Raw genomic sequence first — 13,208 nt, 5'->3', positions numbered from 1 at the left:
GACCTCTGAAGAAGGGGATGAGTTGTGTCCGGAATGACTGAATACATTTTTCGTCCCACAACCAAATGGTGGGGTGTGGGGCAACGCTTCTGCTCTGAGACCTGCCCAAGTGTTTGGTACTGTAAGTAGACATTCCAGATAGTGGGGATTGGAGGGAAGGAGGGGTTAGTGGTGAGAGTGGTGCGTATGGGCTGCGGCGGGTGAAGAATGTGTGGGTAGAACGGGGGAAATTCCCTGACACCACTACCCGAGTGTATTGAGGAACAGGCTGAGCGTGTACTCCTAGGAAGGGGCTACTTCCTAGGTCTGGATAGACTGGTGGGTTAGAACCGCCAGGAACGGGTTGGCGATATGTTGGTTATCCAAGGACAGATGACAGGACGAGGGTGTATGGTTGGTGAGGGACGACCCCCTATTCTGTAGAAGGTGGGGTAATCCCCATACACAGCGATGGTGAAGATCGGAGTCTGTTTGGGGGGGTGGGGGGGTGAGAAGATTGTCAGGGAGTGAATATAACAATTGCTGTGAGTAGTGGGGGTCGACCATGGAGTTATGTGGCAGGCACATACTGTAGTATGGGTTGGTCTGTTATCCGTGGGGGCGTGCAGTGATCTGTATATCTGCTGGTATATGGAGGGTTAACAACTGTATCATACTGCTAGACAACCACTAGATGGCAGCACCAGATCCATGTATATAAATTGAACTGAGAGGATCTTCCCGCCTCTTCTTATCAGGAGTGACTAAATAGCAGGGTTTTAGAGAGATATCTTAGTTGGCGCGTGTCGTTAAACATTATTTATACTTCTTCCGATTTAATTTATCATCAGTTATATTTGTAGAAGAGTGAACAAACTCATTAATATTTATATTCGGTATTCATTAAATGCTATTTGCTTAATTTAAAGACTGATCGTTTCATTGAACTACAACCATCAGACCATTCTGGGAGTAAGCAAAAGAGTAACGTTGTATTACAATCACGTAATATAACAGGGGAAAGACGGCTCAGTGTGAGCGCTGATGATCTGATGATGAAGGTGCTCTCAGAGTCTGATCAGTGAAAGGTGAGGGACTGTTCGAATTGCAAATAGCATGCAGGGAGGAGAGGAAGGGATGGGGAGATGAGGGTGAAACAATGCATAAACAAAGACGAGGTGCATGAGTGGAGCAGATGATGGGGCAGGTTCCATCAGAAATCGTGTACCATGTTTATAGGGGGGCGTCCAGTTGGGAGACGCCGAGTCAAGTTGGCTGGGACCCTCTGGCTGGGTCCGGGTACAGGCGCCCCTGCCTCTCCACGAGGCCGTCCAGGAGTGTCTCTATGTCGTGGTCCATGAACCGGGGTGCTGCTCGGCATGGCGCCATCTAGCTCTGTCAGCGGTCTCTGTGCTCGCATTGCCTTATGTGCGCCACGGCGTCGCGTCAATTGTGTGGTGCCGCATCTCTGACACTACTCTGCGTCCGCGCAACCGTGCCCCACGCTTCCCGTCACGTCCGTACTAGCCCCCGTGTGGACCGGAGAATGTGGCACTGAAACGGCCGTTGACGCCGGTGTGCAACACTCCCGTTTTGACGCTGGCGTTAACACTTAGCCTATGTATGGGAGAATCGCGCCCCATAATCCTCAAGCCACACGGGGAAAACAATTTACCATAGAATTTACCATAGAATTTACAGAGCAGAAGGAGGCCATTCAGCCCATCGAGTCTGCACCGGCTCTTGGAAAGAGCACCCTACCCAAGGTCAACACCGCCACCCTATCCCCATAACCCAGTAACCCCACCCAACACTAAGGGCAATTTTGGACACTAAGGGCAATTTATCATGGCCAATCCACCTCACCCGCACATCTTTGGACTGTGGGAGGAAACCGGAGCACCCGGAGGAAACCCACGCACACACGGGGAGGATGTGCAGACTCCGCACAGACAGTGACCCAAGCCAGAATCAAACCTGGGACCCTGGAGCTGTGAAGCAATTGTGCTATCCACAAGGCTACTGTACTGCCCCACGGTATTGGGTGCCCCAATTGCCCCAATTAAGCCAGCCCCGTGTGTTCCGTATAGGTTATTACAGTATTGAATGGTGGAGCGGCTCGAGGGACTGAATTACCTGTTCCTGGTCCTAGTTCTTGGGCTGGATTCTCCATCCCGCCGTGGCAAATTTCTGTTTCACGGCGGGATGCTCCGTTACGCCGGCTGGTCAATGGGGTTCCCCATTGTGGTGCAGCCCCACGCCGTCGGGAAACCACGGGGCTGCCGGCAAAATGGAGTATCCCGCCCGCGGAGAATCCAACCCTTTATGTTCCTGTTCTAACCCTGCATGGGACTCATCCAGCTGGGGATGATTGTTCCCTGGTACTGATTGGGTTATGAGTTTACCAGCATTAGGATAACAGGTCAGCTGCTGTAACAACTGACAGAAAGGAGTGAGGATACTGAGATGTGTAACTGGGTCCTGTATGAATACTGCTGTTATGCTGAATAAACGTCTTTCTTATGAACTATTCGGACTCCAAAAATTACCATTAATTTCATAAGGGCAATGAGAGGGAATGCTGACAGTTTCACCATCATCAGGACAGTGTAGATGCAGGAAGGATGTTCCCGATGGTGGGTGTGGCCAGAACCAGGGGTCACAGTCTGAGGATACCGGGTAACCCATTTAGGACAGAGATGAGGAAAAATGTCTTCACTCAGGGAGTGATCAGCCTGTGGAATTCTTTTTTTAATATAAATTTAGAGTACCCAATTCATTTTTTCCAATTAAGGGGCAATTTAGCATTGCCAATCCACCTAGCCTGCACATCTTTGGATTGTGGGGGTGCGCATCCCACTCAACATGGGGAGAATGTGCAAACTCCACACGGACAGTACGGACCCAGAGCCAGGATCGAACCTGGGACCTCGGCACCGTGAGGCAGCAGTGCTAACCTCTGTGCCACCGTGCTTACCAGCCTGTGGAATTCTTTATCACAGGAAGTAGTTGAGTCCATTGTATGGTTTCATGAAGTAGTTAGATATAGCACTTATAGCAAAGGGGATCAAAGGATATGGGGGAAAGCGGGATTCGGCTATTGAGTTGGATGATCAGCCATGATCATAATGAATGGCGGAATGGGCTTGAAGGGCCGAATGGCCTTCTGCTGCTCCTATTTTTTCTATGTTTCTATCAGCATTACTGTGAATTTCAGGTCACTTACTTATTCAATATTAGTTCAAACAATTTGATTGATTGATTGATTGATTGATTTGATTTATTGTCACATGTACTGAGATACAGTTAAAAGTATTGTTCTGCGTACCATCCAGAGTGTTCCGTACATGAAAAAACATAGGACATATGATAAATACACACACAATGTAAATACATAGACACAGACATCGGGTGAAGCATACAGAGTGTAGTACTACTCAGTAGAGAAGATGCGGGGGGAAATCAGTTCAGCCTTCAAAAGGGTAATTCAGAAGTCTGATAACACTGGGGAAGAAGCTGCGTTTGAATCCGTTAGTGCTTGTTCTCTGACTTTTGTATCTCCTGCCCGCTGAAAGAAGTTGGAAGAGAGAATAAGCCGTGTGGGAGGGGTCTTTTCATTTTGCTGCCCGCTTTCCCAAGGCAGTGGGGGGTGTAGACAGAGTCAATGGTTGGGAGGTGGATTTGCGTGATGATTCTAGTTTCTTTGCGGAGGTCGTACCTGGATTTATTGTATAGGTCAGGGTCGTTCATCTTGAATGCCTCAGACCTGGCCTTCAGTAGGGAGTGAATCTCCTGATTAAACCATGCTTTCCATTGGGGAACATATACTGCCTTCTTTGGCACACAGTCATCCATGCACTTGCTGACGATGGTGACATACTCGTTTAAGGTTGGCCACTGAGCTCTTGAATATGGACCTGTCTACTGACTCCAAGCAGTCGTGTAGGAGCTCTTCTGTTGCCTCAGACCAGCATTGCATGACCTTCTTAACTGGATTCTCCTGCTTAAATTTCTGCTTGTTTGCCGGGAGAAGGAGCATCTTATGGTCCGATTTTCTGAAGTGCAGTCGGAGGATGGATCGGTAGGGGTCCTTGATGTTTCTGTAGCAGTGGTCAAGGATGTTGGCGCCCTTGGTGGGACAGGAAATGTGTTGTTGGAATTTTGGTACCCTCTTGAGGTTGGCTTGGTTGAAGTCCTCGGCCACAATGAACAAGGCCTCCAGGTGTTCTGTTTCATTGTTATTTTTAGCGGTGTAAAACGGCTTCTTCACTTTCGCCTGGATTGGGATGTGGACGACCGTGATGATGGCAGAAGTGAACTTCCTTGGAAGGTAGTACGGACGGCATTTCACAGTCAGATATTCCAGATCTGAGAAACAGTAGTTTGCCAGGGTCGCCACGTCCGAACACCAGGAGAAGTTGATGAGGAGGCAAACCACTCCCCCACCCTTCGCTTTGCCCGATGATGCCGGACGGCCCGTCCGGTGTATTTAGAAGCCGTCAGGCTGTATGGCCCAGTCAGATGAGGCAGGAGTGAGCCATGTCTCTGTGAAACAGAGCACACAGCAGTCTCTAACTTCCCTCTGAGAGGTAAGTCTAGCGTTAAGCTCATCCAGCTTAACGATCGCTTGGAAATTTTCCAGGAGTACGCTGAGGAGAGGAAACATGACACCACGTTGCTTTAGTCTCATCTGCAGACCACCTTGTTTCCTTCGCATCCTCGGCTGGCGGTTGCTTCTGGATGGTCCCGGGATCCGGTGGGAGAAATCTGACCTGTGGAAGGTGAGTGGTTGCGTCTGGCGGCGTCCCAGGTGGTGGTTGCGATTTTGGGGTCACGTCTGGTGGGGTCCTGGGCGCTGGTTGTGATTTTGGGGTCGCGGGGGGGGGTGGGCGGGATCATGTTCGCGATCCGGTCGGGACCCAGGGTTCCGCGAGGATGAATCTGCCTTTCGGCACATTCGGGTCCTCGCGTGGGGTCTCTGCCGTGTTCGGCGATAAATTTTACTTTGCAGGTTTACAAATTAACTGCTATCGTTTTGCAGCTTATATTAAGATTTACACAGCCGTTGTTCAGTGAACCCTTTTGTTACAAATGTAATTTCAGATTGATTCATATCCTTTCAAAATAAAAGCTTTCGTTTTTTTTGCAGTATTGGGGAAAAGGGAGCTTTCTGTCTAAATGTCCTGGGAGTAGGAAGTGGTTCAGGTAGGTCCTGCCGTGTCCATTGTTCTGTAACTAATGGTGTATCTGTTGTATTTTATCATCCTACACAGGCTATTCAATCAAATCTCGATTTTCTTTGACATGTGAAAAAAAGGGTCAAGCATTAAATGTTGATGCCGATAATTTTTACATTAGAAAATACAAGAATAATGCACACTGTGTAACTTGAAAGCCCGGGAACAGACAATTAATTGTCAAATGGGCATGCAATTGCATGGAGGCTCCCAGAAATAGCCTTGGAGATGCTGCCCCCAGCATTCTGGATATTGGGAGGGGCCATCGCAGTGGCCATGAAATTCAGCCCTGGATTACCACAATGTGGAATAGAATAGAATAGAATAGAGCTTTACTGTCTATGCTAAAGTGTCATTGACTTTATCTCCAGAAAACATAAAATCAAACAATCATTTGTTAAAAACAGTGAATATGTCCTGTATTAGTGCATATATAACATACACCCATACCATGCAAACACAAATATTACACCCTGCCATGAAAGCACTTACTGCAATTCGGGGCTGGTTTAGCACAGGGCTAAATCGCTGGCTTTTGAAGCAGACCAAGGCAGGCCAGCAGCACGATTCAATTCCTGTAGCAGCCTCCCCAAACAGGCACCGGAATGTGGCGACTAGGGGCTTTTCACAGTAACTTCATTTTACTTGTGACAATAAGCAATTTTCATTTTCATTTCATTTCAATTAAAATTAATAAAATTTGCATTATTTTGTTTTGTAAACTCATGTCACTGGGAACAAAAGCCTCTTGAACAGATATTTCCTGGCAATACGCATTTTAAAGCATTGGGCCGAATGGAGTCTTTCAAATAATAATAATAATTTAATAATAATAATAATCGCTTATTGTCACAAATAGGCGTCAATGAAGTTACTGTGAAAAGCCCATTTTATAAAAATGGTATCATTATAAGGGAATAAGCAGAAAACACAAAAAGGGATAGGATAAAGATTATATTGGGAAAACTAACATTGTCTAACCATTAATTTAAGACTCAAATCAAACGTGTGATAATGACCTGGCCTCTGTCAAAGACATGGGCTGGATTCTTTGCATGGGACACTAAAGGGTGAATTCTCTGTCCCGGGAAGCCTGAAGCGCATTTCCCGATGGGACAGAGAATTTAAAAATCAGTATCGGCACTTGGCGCCGATCCAATCACGATGCTCCGACCACCCGCTGGCGGTGGGATAGAGGTTCACGCTCACGGCCCAACGGGAGGATGTAGATCCACTTAGCAAGCCTTCCATGATTATCTGGTCCCCTGTGCTGGGGCTCACATGGGTGGGGAATACAACACGTCTCACCAAGCATGAGCCTGATGTGGTGGTCCTCACAGTGGACCCTAAAGGGATTTACCCCCAAAGTCCAAGTGAGGGCCACCCTCCTCCCCCGACAATGTTCTCCGCTGGCATGATTCTCCATTATGCCGGCGCCCGGGAGTTTCCAGCGGCGTGGGGCTGCCCCACAGTGGGAAACCCCATTGACTGGCTGGCGTAATGGAGAATCCCGCCGGCCGGTCGGGGCAGAAATGTGGCACAGTGGAGCGGAGAATCCCACCCCACGTCTTTCGGGACTTGTGGGAGGAAACCGGAGCCCCCGGAGAAAACCCACGCAGACACAGAGAAAACGCGCTGACTCCGCACAGACAGTGGCCAAGACAGTCGGAGGGGGGAGGTGGTTCTGTGGTAGATATCTTTTGTCAGGGGGTACCTGTGGAGGGTCCCTCTGGTTAGGGGGGTCTCTGTAGGGACACCATTTAATGAGGGGATCTCTGTAGGTGCCCTTCAACTGCTCGGCCAAAGACTAAGAAACTACAGAGAGCTGTGAACACAGCCCAGTCCATCACACGAACCCACCTCCCATCCATTGACTCTGTTTACATCTCCTGCTGTCTTGGGAAAGCAGGCAACATAATCAAAGACCCCTCCCACCCAGCTTATTCACTGTTCCAACTTCTTCCATTGGGCAGGAGATGCAAGATTCTGAGACCACTGACTAGCAGTTTCAAAAATAGCTTCTTCCTCGCTGTTGTCAGACTCCTGAATAACCCTCGTACGGACCGATCTGATCTCTTCACACATCTTCTTTACTGAGTAATACTACGCTCCTGTATGCTTCACCTAATGCCTATATCTATGTATTTACATTATGCATTTATGTGTGGCCTATTTTTTTTCATGTATGGAACGATCTACCTGGACTGTACATAGAATAATAGTACTTTTCACTGTACCTCGGTACACGTGACAATAAAACAAATCCAATCTAGTTATGGGGTCTCTTTGGGGTGTCCTTTAGTTAGGGCATCTCTGTGGGTGGGGGCTCCTTTCCTTAGTGGTCCCTGGGGGTGTCTCCCTATTAAGCGGGTCCGGGGAGGCGGGTCCCCACATTAAGGGGATCCTGGGGTGAGTCTCCCTATTAAGGAGGTCGCTGGTGGTGTCCCCTATTAAGGGGGTCTCTTTGGCGATTCTCCCATTTTGGGGATTCTCCCATTTTGGGGATTTGGGTGGGGGTACATGGAAGGGGTCCAGTAAAGGAGGCAGATAATGCATTGTGATGGGGAGGATGACTCTCGACTAGACTTCGGGGGCAGCTGATGATTATGGTGGCCTGCTGTGTTCTCCACAACATCGCGCTTGAGAGGTGATGCGCTGGAGGCGGAGGCTGAACGCCAGGCCTCATCAAACGAGGAGGATACGGTAGATTCAAGGATGGTCAGGACCTGGGGCCCGGCCAGACACAGGAGACCACACAATGTGTGCGCCAGGGTGTGGTAATACCAGGTATTGCGGTACCAGAGAGAGGAATGACCATTGGCTAGACCGCGGGGTCTACCATTGGGCAATGTACATAGCCCCGCCCTGAGAGGCGGGTATAAGAACCAATGCCGTCCCAGCAGCCTTCACTTCTGTAACTCCGCTGCTGGGTACAGTTCTGCTGAATCGATATGACTCCACGTGGACTCAAGAGTATTGATTGTGTATCAATTTAATCAGATAAGTACTTTGAAGGATGGATCTCCGCATCAAGCCGGCGTGCCTTCAGCTCAGCCCTCACGCAGAAAACTCTGCCGTGATTTTTAAGCATTGGCTGGCATGCTTCCAGAGCTACCTCGATACGGCTGCCGACACCCCCACGGAAAGGCAGAAAATACATCTCCTACGCTCGCGGGTCAGCCCGGCGATCTACCGCCTGATCGAAGGGGCGGCGAACTATGATAAAGCCATGGAACTGCTGGAAGGACACTACATTCGTCCACTTAATCAGGTCTACGCCCGTCACCTGCTGGCAACAAGACGGCAGAGCCCAGATGAGACGCTAGTGGATTTCCACCGGGCACTGATCGTGCTGGGCCAAAACTGCGGCTGCCCAGCGGTGTCGGAGAACGAGCACTCCGAACTTTTAATTTGAGACGCTTTCGTGGCAGGTATGATCTCCCCCGACATTCGCCGAAGACTACTCGAAATGGACACGCTGGGAGTCACCGAGGCACGGGCCCTGGCAGGGTCCATGGACGTGGCGTACAAAAACGCCCTTGCGTACGCCCCCGCACGCACCGCGCCCCCCTGGGCTGCATGGCACCCCGCCGCGGCAGCCCCCCAGACTTGCCTGCTTAACCCCCAGACTTACCCGCTAACTCTGCAGGCCTGCGCGGCAAGGTGCCCCGCTACCGCCGCCGGCCAACGCTGCTTCTTCTGCGGCCAGGCGAATCACCCGCACGCGCGCTGCCCGGCCCGCACCGCCACCTGCAAAGGGTGCGGCAAGAAAGGACACTATGCTGCAGTCTGCCTCGCCCGCGCGGTGAACGCGGTATCCAATGACTACCCTCACCCGTTCTTCCAGCCGCCCACTGTGCAACCACAGCCGTTCTTCCAAGTCCCGACCGTCCCAGGCCCACCGCCATACTCCCTTTTCCCAGCCCCGCCGGCCCAACACGCACCGCAGCCTTTGCCCCGCCAAGCAGCGTCGCAGCCGCGGCCATCCTTCCCCCCGGTAACCATGCTGGAGGAGTGCGTGCAGCCATTTTGCCCCTCGCCGGTCCAATCGTCGGGGTCTCCGTCCCCGAACTCCATGGGCGATCCCTGGCCGGCGCCATCTTGGATGGGGCCTCAAGCCCCCAGCACGGCTGGCTACGCGCTGCCCGACCAAAACCCTTTGTTGCAGCTGGCCTCCGCCTCGCGGGAGCAGAGTGTGCCGCCATTTTGTCCCTCCCCACCGCCACCTTCGGAGTCCCCGGACTCCATGTGCGATCCATGGACGGCGCCATCTTGGATGGGGCCTCAAGCACCAACACGGCTGATGATGCGCTGCCCGATCTTCACTCCATGCTGCAGCTGGCCTCCATTACCCTGGACCAGAGTCGGCCCCGAACGCTAGCAAAGGCCACCACGATGATCGCCATCAACGGCCATGTGACATCATGCCTCATCGACTCCTGGAGCACGGAGAGCTTCGTCCACCCCGACACGGTAAGGCGCTGTTCTCTGGTCACCTATCCCACCCAACAAAGGATCTCCCTGGCCTTCGGGTCACACGCGGTGCAGATAAAAGGGTTCTGCCTCACGAACCTCACCATCCAAGGCAGGGAATTCCGCAATTTCCGCCTATACGTGCTGCCGCACCTCTGCGCAGCCACCCTTCTGGGACTGGATTTCCAGTGCCACCTACAAAGCCTTACTTTAAAATTCGGCGGCCCTATACCCCCCCTTACTGTTTGCGGTCTCGCGACCCTTAAGGTCGACCCGCCTTCCCTGTTTGCGAACCTCACCCCGGATTGCAAACCCGTCGCCACCAGGAGCAGATGGTACAGCGCCCAGGACCGGACCTTCATCAGGTCCGAGGTCCAAAGGCTGCTGAAGGAAGGGGTCATCAAAGCGAGCAACAGCCCCTGGAGGGCTCAAGTAGTGGTGGTAAAGACCGGGGAGAAGCATAGGATGGTCATCGACCAAGCCAGACCATCAACCGGTTTACGCAACTGGACGCGTACCCTCTCCCCCGTATTGCCAACCTGGTAAACAGGATTGCGCAATACAAGGTCTTCTCCACGGTGGATCTCAAGTCTGCCTACCCCCAGCTACCCCTCCGTAATAGCGACCGCCAGTACACAGATTCGAAGCAGATGGGCGGCTCTACCACTTTTTAAGGGTTCCCTTCGGTGTCACAAACGGGGTCTCGGTCTTCCAGCGTGAGATGGACCGAATGGTTGACTGGTACGGCTTACACGCAACGTTCCCGTATCTTGACAACGTCACCATCTGCGGCCATGACCAGCAGGACCACGACACCAACCTCCGTAAATTTCTCCAGACCGCGCACCTCCTGAATCTGACCTACAATAAGGAGACGTGTGTGTTTAGCACCGACCGTCTAGCCACCCTAGGTTACGTAGTGCGAAATGGAGTCATAGGCCCCGACCCCGAACGCATGCGCCCCCTCATGGAGTTCCCCCTCCCTCACTGCCCCAAGGCCCTAAAGCGCTGCCTCGGCTTCTTTAGCTACTATGCACAATGGGTCCCTAATTACGCCGACAAGGCTCGACCCCTAATCCAATCCACAACCTTCCCCCTGTCGACGGAGGCCCGCCATGCCTTCTGCCGCATCAAAGCGGACATCGCAAAAGCAACGATGCGCGCCATCGACGAGTCCCTCCCCTTCCAGGTCGAGAGCGACGTGCCTGACGTAGCTTTGGCCGCCACCCTCAACCAAGTGGGCAGGCCCGTGGCTTTCTTCTCCCGCACTCTCCATGCCTCCGAAATTCGCCACTCCTCGGTCGAAAAGGAGGCCCAGGCCATATTGGAAGCTGTGCGGCACTGGAGGCATTACCTGGCCGGCAGGAGATTCACTCTCCTCACGGACCAACGGTCGGTGGCCTTCATGTTCGATAATGCACAGCGGGGCAAGATTAAGAACGACAAGATCTTGTGGTGGAGGATCGAACTCTCCATCTTCAATTACGAGATCTTGTATGTCCCGGGAAGCTGAACGAGCCTCCTGATGTCCTATCCCGCGGCACTTGTGCCACCGCACAAGTAGACCGCCTCCGAGCCCTCCACGAGGACCTCTGCCACCCGGGAGTCACCCGGTTCTTCCATTTTGTTAAGTCCCGGAACCTGCCTTACTCCATCGAGGAGGTCAGGACAGTCACCAGGGACTGCCGAATCTGCGCGGAGTGCAAACTGCACTTCTACCGGCCAGAGAGGGCGCACCTGATAAAGGCTTCCCGTCCCTTTGAATGCCTCAGCATGGACTTCAAAGGCCCCCTCCCCTCCACCGACCGCAACACGTATTTCCTGAACGTGATTGATGAGTACTCCCGGTTCCCATTCGCCATCCCCTGCCCGGACATGACCACAACCACCGTCATCAAGGCCCTCCAAACTATTTTTACACTGTTCGGTTTTCCCGCATACATCCACAGTGATAGGGGGTCCTCCTTTATGAGCGACGAGCTGCGCCAGTCCCTGCTTAGCAAAGGCATCGCCTCGAGCAGGACGACCAGCTATAACCCCCGGGGAAACGGCCAGGTAGAGAGGGAGAACGGAACGGTCTGGAAGACCGTCCTGCTGGCCCTTCGGTCCAGGAATCTCCCAGTCTCCCGCTGGCAAGAAGTCCTCCCAGTGGCCCTTCACTCCATTCGGTCACTGCTATGTACTACCACGAACCAGACACCTCATGAATGTCTCCTTGTTTTCCCCAGGAAATCCTCCTCGGGGACCTCGCTCCCAACCTGGCTAGCAACACCCGGAACCGTCCTGCTGCGGAAACATGCGAGGGGGCACAAGTCGGACCTGCTGGTCGAAAGGGTCCACCTGCTGCATGCCAACCCCCAGTATGCCTACGTAGCGTTCCCCGATGGACGCCAAGATACAGTCTCCCTCCGGGACCTGGCACCCGCCGGAGCCCCACGCGCGCCCGAGCCACTGCCCCCCCCCCCCACCATACCTGACCGGAGGGTCAGTATTGCCGCCAGAACCCCGACCCAGAGCCGAGCAGGCACCGACGCCCCCTACAGGCACCCCTTCCTTCTGCCCATTTTCCGACCTTACAGCGCCGCCTGGGGGTGACGAAACTGCCTGGGAGAAAGACACCACGTTCCCGGAGTCACTACCGCCGGGGCCCTCACCAGGATCGCCGCCGAAACTTATACGCTCCAGTAGGACGACCAGGCCGCCCGATGATCCGATTGCAGCACCATGAAGAAAATTAACAACGCAAGAACTTTCTCCGCAACCCTCGATAGCATGGTACCTGCAATACCTGGTCCTACCATAAAGGGCGACAGTAATACTGGCCATCACCCCGCTGGCTCTTTTTAACAGGGGGTGAATGTGGTAATACCAGGTATTGCGGTACCAGAGAGGGGAATGACCATTGGCTAGACCGCGGAGTCTACCATTGGGCAATGTACATAGCCCCGCCTTGAGAGGCGGGGCATAAGAACCAATGCCGTCCCAGCAGCCTTCACTTCTGTATCTTCGCTGCTGGGTATAGTTCTATCTGATTAAAGCTGAATCGATATGACTCCACGTGGACTCAAGAGTATTGATTGTGTATCACAGGGCCGACGTGCACAGGATGCCCTGACCGCCTCCAGATTCACCGCCTCGGGGCCTGACCAGCGGCACAGGCATCCTGTCCCATGTCCAAACCACCCCCCCCCCCGCCGACCATCCCCTCCCATGAGCACCCTCCCTGGGCAACCCCTCCCCTTTCAACCCCCTCCATGGTTCATACCTGCCTCACTGTGGGGTGCGGGTCCTGGGTGTGCAGTAACAGCGGTTCGGGTCCATGGGATGGAGGGTGATGACAAACTGTTCTGCGATGCGCTCTGAAGCTCCGCATCATCTGACAACATCTGACTCCTGCCCATGGTAGCACTTTCCCACATCCACATGGGTTATCCATGCATTCAATCTGGCCATTCCATCCCACGGTCCCACCAAACCCTTACGTTGCGGAGGTGCGGATGGTGGGGGGGGGGAGGAGTC

General features: G+C 52.9%; 1 protein-coding gene across 4 annotated transcripts in view; it reads left to right on the top strand.

The window, feature by feature from the left end:
• Positions 1-13,208, top strand: part of LOC140388225 (histamine N-methyltransferase-like) — a 95,867-nt gene that overhangs the window by 5,157 nt on the left and 77,502 nt on the right. For all 4 annotated transcript variants that reach the window (XM_072472065.1, XM_072472046.1, XM_072472037.1 and 1 more), the window contains exon 2: positions 5,129-5,184. In XM_072472065.1, the coding sequence (XP_072328166.1) occupies positions 5,129-5,184 (56 nt within the window). The remainder of the gene's footprint in view (positions 1-5,128; positions 5,185-13,208) is intronic.

Source organism: Scyliorhinus torazame, chromosome 2, assembly GCF_047496885.1.
Source record: "Scyliorhinus torazame isolate Kashiwa2021f chromosome 2, sScyTor2.1, whole genome shotgun sequence".
NCBI classification, from domain to species: domain Eukaryota; kingdom Metazoa; phylum Chordata; class Chondrichthyes; order Carcharhiniformes; family Scyliorhinidae; genus Scyliorhinus; species Scyliorhinus torazame.
The sequence above is the reverse complement of the archived record's forward strand: the minus strand, read 5'-3'. Positions and strand labels throughout refer to the sequence as shown.